The sequence below is a fragment of the Salarias fasciatus genome, chromosome 15 (assembly GCF_902148845.1).
Source record: "Salarias fasciatus chromosome 15, fSalaFa1.1, whole genome shotgun sequence".
Classification (NCBI taxonomy): Eukaryota; Metazoa; Chordata; class Actinopteri; order Blenniiformes; family Blenniidae; genus Salarias; species Salarias fasciatus.
Window position 1 is genome coordinate 23061567 of NC_043759.1, and position 10093 is coordinate 23071659.

At 46.0% G+C, this 10093-nt stretch overlaps 2 protein-coding genes across 2 annotated transcripts; one reads left to right on the top strand and one right to left on the bottom strand.

The window, feature by feature from the left end:
* The first annotated feature begins 915 nt into the window (after positions 1-915).
* On the top strand, positions 916-3272 carry LOC115402142 (NF-kappa-B inhibitor alpha-like). Its single transcript, XM_030110603.1, has 6 exons — positions 916-1203; positions 1770-1875; positions 1965-2172; positions 2288-2376; positions 2475-2735; positions 2828-3272. The coding sequence occupies exons 1-6, from the start codon at positions 983-985 to the stop codon at positions 2855-2857; spliced, it is 915 nt and encodes a 304-aa protein (XP_029966463.1). The 5' UTR covers positions 916-982; the 3' UTR covers positions 2858-3272.
* Positions 3273-4441: 1169 nt separating this feature from the next.
* LOC115401646 (proteasome 20S subunit alpha 6) lies at positions 4442-7772 on the bottom strand. The gene is made up of 7 exons (XM_030109922.1): positions 7625-7772; positions 6905-6999; positions 6134-6215; positions 5642-5797; positions 5380-5558; positions 4948-5042; positions 4442-4640 (listed from the first exon to the last, which is right to left on the bottom strand). Exons 1-7 carry the CDS (start codon positions 7698-7700, stop codon positions 4583-4585), a joined length of 741 nt encoding a protein of 246 aa, XP_029965782.1. The 5' UTR covers positions 7701-7772; the 3' UTR covers positions 4442-4582.
* Between the last annotated feature and the right edge of the window lie 2321 nt (positions 7773-10093).

Below are 10093 nucleotides of genomic sequence, written 5' to 3' on the forward strand. Positions count from 1 at the left end.
CTATGGTCATGAGCTTTGGGTCATGACCGAAAGGACAAGATCCCGGATACAAGCGGCCGAAATGAGCTTCCTCCGTAGGGTGGCTGGGCGCTCCCTTAGAGATAGGGTGAGGAGCTCAGTCACCAGGGAGGAGCTCGGAGTAGAGCCGCTACTCCTCCACATCGAGAGGAACCAGCTGAGGTGGCTCGGACATCTGTTTAGGATGCCTCCTGGACGCCTCCCCAGGGAGGTGTTCCGGGCATGTCCCACTGGGAGGAGACCCCGGGGAAGACCCAGGACACGCTGGAGAGACTATGTCTCTCGGCTGGCCTGGGAATGCCTTGGGATCCTCCCAGAGGAGCTGGAGGAAGTGTCTGGGGACAGGGAAGTCTGGGCATCCCTGCTGAGACTGCTGCCCCCGCGACCCGGCCCCGGATAAGCGGTAGAAAATGGATGGATGGATGGATTTTAATTTATCTCCATCTGTTATGCACTGCAGTCAGTGTGGTTAAACAGTGCAGGTGTAGTCTGGATTTTTTTTTTAATACAACTTTAAAAAGAACCTTCAAAAAAAAAAAAAAAAAAACACCTTTGACTAGACCGATTTGGCCTAAAATAGAAGAGAGGAAAAATATGCACTTTGGTTGGCCTCTTAAAAGAGATAATTTCCCCCCAGTGCAGAAGAGGGAATTCTTCAAAAGCCAGTCTCCCTCTCATTCATGCCTCATTCATGCGCGCGCTGATCAATGTCCGCCCAGCCTGCATCACAGGTGAAAATAGGTGTCTAATAGGAAACTACAAGTTTTCATTCTGAGTGTCTTTAGGGGGGGATTTTTCTCACAAAAGCACAGGCTCGGTGTGATTTCCCGAGCGTTTTCAGAAGATAAGTCAAAGTGGAAATCCCCCGACCGAGGCTCCGCCCCGAGCGCACAAAACCCAGTGCGCCTGTCCGCAGACGCACAGTCTTCACCGACCTCACAGCGCAGACAAGGACAGAGCCGACATGGACAGAGTGTCTAACCACAACCAAATGGATTATAACTTTGACGGCGTGGAGCCCAAGCACGGGAAAATGCTGCTGGACGAGCGGCTGGACAGCGGCCTGGACTCCCTGAAGGAGGACGAGCTGGTCCGGGACTTTGACGACATTACGATCAGCCCCGCGGAGGACTTCAAGCACGAGTACGAGCCTTGGAGGACCGCCGTGACCGAAGACGGTGACACGTAAGTCAAGTTTTTTTTTTTTTTTTTTGGATCTATTTTAATTTTTTAATGTGGATTTTCGCTCTTTGCTGCAGCTGCTTTGCAAATGCGCGTCTTTCTGCGCGCATCGACGATTTTACGCACAGTACAAGTTTGTACTTTAATGCATACGAAAGATCCGAAAAGTTGCATGAATGTGCATGAAAATCTGTACAAATTCCGTGTGTGTTATAGTGCATACCTAGATGTGCGTGTGTGTGTGTGTGTGTGTGTGTGTGTGTGTGTGTGTGTACTTTGGCTGAGTGCGCTGACTGGGCGGCGCTAAAGTCCGCTGTGCGCGTTCAGGAAAGTCCCTGGCTCGCTGCCAACAACTGATAAAGCATCAGATGTGTCAAGCCACAACTGGTGGAAATAACCCAACAAAACTCCATTCTTGCGAAACGCTCTGCTGCTCAGGCTTTGTTCTTTTATAGTTGGCTGGAACCACTTCCTCCATGCGTAGTTTTTTTTTTCCTTTTTTTTGCGAACAAGCACTATTTTAACTAACCTCTCTTTTTCCTCCCCTCCCTCTGCTTTTTCCCCCACAGGCTGCTACACTTGGCCATCATCCATGAATCCACCGAACATGCCTTCCATATGATCAAGTTGTCTCGCAATCACCCTTTCCTCAACGTGCAGAACCACCAGAGACAGGTAATTACAGGCGGACGTCAGTCATACGTGTAATCTCCCTCTTGATCCTCGTGATCCGTGTTTTTAAACGCCTGGCTATCGCGTTACAGACGGCCCTCCACCTCGCCGTGATCACGGAGCAGCCGCAGCTGGTGGACAGACTCCTGAAGGCCGGCGCCGACCCGCTGCTGGCCGACGACAGCGGGAACTCGGCCCTCCACATCGCCTGCAAGCGGGGATCCCTGGCCTGCTTCGGCGTCATCACCCAGAACTGCCAGCGCCACCTCACCGCCATGCTGTCCTTCCCCAACTACAGCGGTACGCCTTGACGTCAAAAGAAACTCTCAGATTACTCACAAGTTCTTGTCTTGCACTTTGAGCTCCTGGGTGAATTTTTTTCACAAAGTTTTTTTTTTTTTTTTCCTCCCTACAGGACATAACTGTCTCCACTTGGCGTCCATCAACGGCTACATCTCTCTGGTGGAAAGCCTGGTCCGGCTGGGCGCAGACATCAACGCACAGGTACGCCTCGCTTAAAGCAAATATTGAATGTTGTGTCAAACTTGGTGGCACAGAACGGGGGAGTCTGACGTCGCCTTTCGCCTCGTTCTCCCTTGCAGGAGCAGTGCAGCGGTCGGACGGCGCTCCACCTGGCCGTGGACCTCCAGAACGCCGCGCTGGTGCGCCGCCTCCTGGAGCTCGGCGCCGACGTCAACTGCCTGAACTACGGCGGCTTCGCGCCGTACCACCTCACGTACGGGCGCCAGAACGAGGAGATCCGCACGCAGCTGTTTGACAAGACGGCGCAGGAGCTGAGGGCGCTGCCCGAGAGCGAGTCGGACGAGAGCGACATGGAGGACCTGGACCTGTCGGAGGACGAGGTCAGTATCCCAGACGACCCAGAGGCCCTCACAGAAACTCGCCGCCGTCACGTCCTCGCGGTCTCTAACGCGCCTTCGCTCTCTCTCTGCAGCTGTACGACGACATCAAGTTCGGGAAGTAAAAAGGCGTCCCTGGACTCGGTGGTGCGAGTGTCAAGCTGCTAAAGGGTCTGCCGGCGTTAACGGCCCCCCCGCCCAGAACAAGGGACAGATCAGCCCCCCAACCCCCCCAAAAACCCAAACCCCAGCGTCCAGGGGTTCAGGTCCGCCGGAGCTGGCCCTGGGGAACGCAGACGAGAAGGAAGACGGCGTCGGAGTCTGGTCGAGTCCAGTCAGGATCACTGAAGGATCTGCACCGAAATGTAACTGAGCGACGAGACGAGACGCCGCGCGCAACTGTACAGAGACAGATACTGATGTGTATATAGCAGACACGTGTAACATACTGTAAATACAGAGATATTTTTTTATACCTGTGTGAATTTAAACACTATTAACGAAAATGTTCTGAATAATAAATCTTTATCCACATGAAAAGCTCTGTCTGGTGTACTTTACTTACACAGTATGACTGTAAACCACACCGTCATTTCTCACTGTAATGGTGAGAGACCAGTCTCACACACTCACACACGGAACGACCACACTCGGCCCCCTGGGAGCCGTACGGGATTTCCTCTCGCTGGGCGAGGTCACCGGGTGACTGAGTCACGGCGCTGAAAGTCCCTGGGCGGCAGGCGAGGAACATAATGTGCCTCGATATTCCGCCCTGCTCCGAGACGCTGGCACGGCCGGGCAGGAATTCCAAGAAAGTTTTACAAGGAAGAAATTTTTTTTTTTTTTTCCCCCCCTTTTCCTCCCAAGTATGGGAAGGATTCGGCTTCTCGCTGCTGTGTCATGATGACCAGGAAACGTCGCCGGAGTCTGGGAAGTCCAGGATTTCACTATCAGCTGACTGAAGCGTGGAATTTCATTTGTTTCCTAGTATGAGGAAACCCTTGACACAGATAACGTACTGCTATTTATTACACAAGCTGAGATACAGATCTGTACAGCACAGGAATGGTAAAATAGGTTTATAACACATGGATGTGGCAGGAAAACTAAGATGGTGTCGTCACGAGACTGAGGAGTCTCAGAAATGACTCGCCGATGACAAATCGGCATCATTTCTGATCAAACTCATGACGGGATCCTTCTAAACGCTGAGCTGGAGCTCCTCCGAGACACTCAAAATCCCCCACTATGAGACATTTTCCTTTTAGAGAGAGAGAGAAACTATTCGTGTAGTAGAATGTTTCCGCTGGCTTGAAGTCATCTATTTCTGTACGTTAAAAAAAAAAAAAAAAAAAAACGTAAAGAGGTCAAATGAAATCCACAAACCTCTCAGTGTCATGAGATGTTCAGAGCCACAACAGGAAGCAGAAGGAGGTAGAACTCATGTTACCCCGAAATGAAATCCCCCTGCTGCTAAACTCAGCCCACTAAACAGAAGCATCGTTTTACAGGCCTGGGAGTGAAACACCTCACTCACACACACACACACTGGCCTGATAGAATGTCACTCAGCCCCTCATGTAACGCCAGCAGGAAGGTGGAAAACAAACGAGAACAAACAAGAGGTCCCGGAATCCACAGCAGCTCTGTGCTTCATGTGAATGTTCCTTTAAAAACTGCCAACAAGAATTAAAAAACATGTGCAAGAGTCTTGTTTTACTCCAAAAACGCTTTTTTTTTTATTGTTGACTCAAACAATGGGGTGAATGTACAGCAAACAAAGATAACACCAGCCTCTATCTGGAAACTGCATTTCCCATCATGCTCTAGCTTAATCCTTCTCTGTTCGCTCAGTCCCGCTCTGCCAGGGACATCAGGTGGGAGTCTACTTCAGTCTCAGCCAGAATCCTGCAGGAGGAAAAACACAGCAGAAGACATTCAGTTCCTGCTGTACTTTGTTTCCTTATCTATTCTGATTTATACCTTCATAACCTGCATTTCCGTGGAGTGCAGAAAACAAAATTTCCCACGGGAACAATCAAAGTAAATCTCATCTTATCTTAATTACAGCAGAAAAACTTCAAGCCAAACAAAACACTTCTATCAATGAGGCTGGATCAGATCTGGCCTGGGAGTGTAAACTTTATGATGTGGTTTCTGAATGGGTGACTCTGTGCTGTGTGATCCACTTCCTGGATGTCGTCACAGTGTTTACCTGAACTTGGGGTCCTGTGTCGTGACGACGGCCACCTCCAGCTCCGACGGCTTGAAGTCGATGGAGAGCACGGTGGACAGACAGGAGATGGCAGTCTGGAAGACAGGACGGCGGAACGAGCGTCAAAACTCATCAGTTCAGGGGCCAGAACGTTCAACCACTGCCACAACTTAAACTTTAAAGTTTATCATTATTGTGGCACTGAGTAAAAGTTTATAAAAGCTGCAATTACAACCCAAAGTGACAATCGATTCTCGTCAATTTTTACATTCTTATACGAAGTGTCAACGCAGTATCAACAGAAACTGGTTCTGGAATCTTGAATGTTCCACTTTAATCATAATCACGCTCATCATCGTGATTGTCAAGCGGGATGTGGAAAGTCCCGCAGGTTACTTTCACATTCATCAACCTGTGCTGATGGTAATATACCTCAATGGTTTGTTCAAAGGTCCAATCCAGTTTCTTTTTCACTTTCTTCTCCAGGAAGCTGGTGGCTTCTGTCTGTTTCACTCCTGCGGCGGTGGCCTTGAAGCCGCAGTAGTAGCCGGCCGGGTCGCATTTGTACACCTGAGGGCCCAGCTCCTCGTCGATGCCGATCACGATCATACCTGGAGGCAGACGGGATGATGAGTGCGACGTCTGACCGCACACACTTCTCTACTTGCGTCAGCAGGAGTGGCGGAGCGCTCACAGCAGCCGAGTGGTCGCATCTCGGCGTTCTGCGTGTAGACTTGTGAGATGTCGGCGATTCTCTTGCACAGCATGTCCACGGGGATCTCGTAGCCGTACTTGTACTGCCAGTTGGCCGCCTCGTAGCGAGCTCGCTGCACTTGGGACCTGCTGTCGGCTGAGAGGGAGGACAGAGACGGGAGCGTATTCAAGTCGTCTGGGAAGCTGCTGATCCTTCTGAGGAGCTGAGAGCTGCGTCTGCCTCCGAGGACTGAAAAGCTGCAGAGTCTCTGACCACAGCGGTTCACAATGAATCAGCTGCTTAGAAAACTGAACCACCAAGCAGCAGCAGCAGCCTCAGCCCCAGGATAGGAACGCTTAAGGAAACGTGATTTCTCGACTATTTTTACATTCCTAAACAGCACAAATGACGTGCTCTATGAGCCCGACAGTAATTCACACAGCTCTGTATGATGTGTTTTTGGCGTCCATTTAATTACAGGACTTGACTTACCCGTCATCCCAGACATTACACATCCGATGTTGTCTGTTATTCTGAAGAGGTGGGTCACTGTGGCGGCATCCAGCAGCTTGTCCTGTTCCATGGCAGGAAGAAAGAGGGCAGGTTCATCTTAATGTCAATGCATGAGACAAAATGTTTACTAGATCTGTTTGATGGGCTGATTGAAGTATTCACGAGTTTATTTATTAAGAGTCTTTCACCACTTTAGCTTTCTGTTACAGACAGGCTTTGTCAAAATGTTAGTTTTAATCAGGTCCTTCATTGAACCTGATTCAGCTTTTTCTGATTTAAATTTCTTTTTAATACATGTGCGAGATGGGCATGAAATGCTGGTAAGACCCAATAAACTACTTAAACCACAATAAACTGCGGTTAACATTTATATACTTAACACCTACAAGTTATTACATCATAACATTTTTGAAATGATTGAAATGTGGGACATTCCTCAAAGTGGAGGAGATTTTAAGTCCTCAGAAAAAAGGTCTTTTTACTGCATGTGTGACATGAACATATTTTTAAAGGAATCTCTTGTCAGACCTCAGACAAACTCAAAGTTGTGTCTTGCTGATGCATCATCTTGCACAAAGCTCTAATTGTTGCAGATAAGCATTGTGGGATCCACAGAAGAGTTGCAGAGGAATGATTTGAACTGCATGACCACGATTACACACGTCTACTATCGTGACCACATGTCCAATAGTGACTCAGTGTTTTGTGTTCAGATAAATTGCCTTGATGTGCACACTGATTTTAACTTACCGGTACTTTCTTCTGTGTTACAACAACTGCACAGTCCTTCCCCCTGACTGCGACTGATGTGAGCCCACCTTGGTTGATAGCCTTGAAAGCATATTCTGGAAGAGAAAAACAAAAAAACAAAAAAAAAAAGGAATAAAATGTCAAAACAGAGATGGGTCTCAATTGCCCCTGGGTGTAAATCTAAAACGAATCACTGAGCATGATGTAACTAGTAAACTTTTATCATTGTAAACAAAAGGATTATGTAAACAAAGGAACATAATGTTATTGATTAAATGGTAACTAGGTACATTATGTTCAATACATGACAGTGTGGATACTGCTGTAGTCCTAACAACATCAGCAAAAGTAAGTATTTATAAAAGTACACACTGGTTCTAAAACAACATGCTATAATAATAAATATAGCTTTAAATATTACCAGTTAGTTCTACCCATCAGCAATGAATCAGCTAAAAGCTAACATGCTAATTAGCTTGCTAGCTAGCTCTTACGCTTCATGGCTGTAATTGATAACTTCGTAAATAAAGTAGGAGTAAAATAACAGCTTGCAGACCATTATTAAGACATTAAGGATCATATATCGGAGTACTTTCGTTTTGTTGGAGTTTTTTTATTCTGTTACACGCCGGCGAAGCCAACCATGACAGAGCATTTAGCTAGCGAGCTAACAAGGAGCCACCGAACCGGCTTTAAGGTGAATAAATGCATTCTACTGACCGACTTGGTAGAGTCTGCCTTCGGGAGAGAAGATGGTAATGTGCCGATCAAACCCCGCGCTGGAACCCCGGGACATTTTAATGCGCTCGAGTTCGTCCAAAAGGATGAAAGCTGAGTTCACTTCATGCACTAATGTTTAACCTGGAAGTGGAAGCACTTCCGGTGTCACCGGCCTGCTCTGTTACCATGGCGACCGAGTCTCCTTTTTGTTTCTGAAATTGTTTATACATTTTCATTGTTTTTCTTTACATCGTGTGTATATTTATTTTTAATTCATGAGTTCAAAAACAGCGGTTTTTTGTATTTATTATTATTATTATTATTATTATTATTATTATTATTATTATTATTATTATTATTAATGTTATTATTAATGTTATTATTATTGTTGTTGTTGACTTGAGCTTATTACCATTTATTATAAGTATAGCCAGATGTAATGTTCTGCGCTGGACCTAACATTAAAAAACACGCAGGACAGTATGTGGCCCCGGAAGGATTCTGATCATTCATGCAACAGAGCTTTTATTCCGTGTTCTTCTGGGCTGGGCCTGCCCCGACAGATAGGTTGGACTTCATTTGCAATTGGACAATTTGGTATTCATGTCAGCTGCCAACCGAGAGTTGATATCATTATCAGGGGGATGTTTGAGACACTAATGTGTGAGTGCTGTTATGTCTGGAACATGTTGGCATGTTTACATTTCCGCAGAACATCTTATAAACTTGGCACACGTGTTCCAGGGACACATGTCACAATGGCCTGATGTGCAGTTAATACAGCTGTTCCCTTTACTTCATCATGGCAATCGTGGTAATAAAAGTATATATCCAACATATGTATATATGTATTTAAGAAATCTAAACAAAGCATAGCCAGACTTTGACACATCAAGGATGATACTTTCACTGTAACTTTAAGATTACACTCACAAAACTTATTGCAAATCTTGGACCAAGTGTCACATTTTTCCTTGATATTTGAAAGCTTTTTGTTGTTAATATCTGTTGACTTTTTTGAGCAATATAAAGCACTACTCTTTTCAGACTAGACCAGTGCAGTCTAGTCTTGAATTTGTTAAAACTGATTACTTAAACGATGATTCCTTCTGATGATATGAAAAGCTCGTCACTCTTCCCTCCCTTCCTCTTCCACCCCTGGCAACCACGGTACAGTCACCCAGTGTAACACTCAGCCCGTCTTCAATGCAAATTAAAACCCTATTTAGATTGCAGCAGCCAATCATTATTATTGCGTGTGGAACCTCTTTTGAACTTTGAAATGTTGCCCAGCTGGAATTGTGCAGAGCCTGAACATTCTGTTACTCTGCTGGAAGAAGCTCGTGACAGTTACCACAAACACTCCCCTCCTTTTTGAAGCAGTGCTCAATTAGGTCACAACACCGTGGTTACCAGGTACAAACGATGCCACGAGTCAATTCACATTTCTATTTTCCCCTTTCGTGACGTCTTGAAGCTGCCATGCTTTTTTAAAGGTGTGAACTAATTCAGTCAAACTGGGACACGTTAATTAAAAGTTAATGAGGAGTCTGTCAGTCTGTGCTGTACATGCCGGCCGCAACGCAGGCAGGTGAAAGGTTGACCTGGGAATTCTGGGTCACGATCCGACGCTGGTTGCGTGCATGTACACAATATGCTTCACCTTTATTTTATTGGCTTAAGGAAAAGAAACTCGTTTTACTGTCGTTAGGACTTGATTGTTTTTTCTTCCCTGTGCAGTTCAGGTGAATTACGAGGATTAGATTCTTCATTTGATATTTGAAAATGTTACAGTTTTATCCTCCTGTGGCCATCCATGCTTTGGACTGTTCAACACCGAAAGAGAAAATGCGACTGGCCTTCCCTGGAGCATTTCCACTCCAAAATCTGGGATGGCTCAAATTCCACATTTCAGAGTGTTTTCTAAAGTGAAACTTCGCCACTGAAGTTAAGAGACTCAGATAAAGCCATTATTGTGCATTGAACTGGTGATTTTGCGTGTTGATTATGAATTCATGTGATTGCTTACGGTCAGATTTCAACACAAATATGTTTTTTTTAAATTGAATCACAGCAAGAATTGAAATAAACGCATATATACAGTCACTATATGGTATTTGTGATAAGAAGAGTGAAACGAAGGTAAAAAGTTTTAAAGTTTAAAGGTCTGTTGCAGGCGACTCCAGAAAACTGACATAAGCAGCATCTAAAGCAGGCGTGGGATTTGGGAATGATCAGACTGATGAATCTACCAGAACATAGACTGTGATCTGTGTTGTGTTGTGATCTGTATTGAGAAGGGGCCGTCGATACAGAGGAGTTTCCCTGTCAGATGAAATGAAACCAGTGAATTTGTCTTTCTTCTGTTAATCAGGGAATGCAGGCAGCAGAAGTGAGATGAGTGAGCATGGTCAATGACGTCCAGCTTGTATTTGTAGATTACACCACCATAATCTAAGATCCCTGCGC

What these genes read in the sequence shown, in the direction of transcription:
- LOC115402142 (XM_030110603.1), top strand. Translation starts at nt 983, where the DNA reads ATGGACAGAGTGTCTAACCACAACCAAATGGATTATAACTTTGACGGC. An exon ending in GTCCTTCCCCAACTACAGCG is followed by an intron (nt 2,173 to 2,287) that starts GTACGCCTTGAC and finishes TCCTCCCTACAG; the next exon opens with GACATAACTGTCTCCACTTG. An exon ending in GCGCAGACATCAACGCACAG is followed by an intron (nt 2,377 to 2,474) that starts GTACGCCTCGCT and finishes TCTCCCTTGCAG; the next exon opens with GAGCAGTGCAGCGGTCGGAC.
- LOC115401646 (XM_030109922.1), bottom strand. Translation starts at nt 7,700, where the DNA reads ATGTCCCGGGGTTCCAGCGCGGGGTTTGATCGGCACATTACCATCTTC. An exon ending in AGGCAGACTCTACCAAGTCG is followed by an intron (nt 7,000 to 7,624) that starts GTCAGTAGAATG and finishes TTTCTCTTCCAG; the next exon opens with AATATGCTTTCAAGGCTATC. An exon ending in ACACAGGACCCCAAGTTCAG is followed by an intron (nt 4,641 to 4,947) that starts GTAAACACTGTG and finishes TTCCTCCTGCAG; the next exon opens with GATTCTGGCTGAGACTGAAG.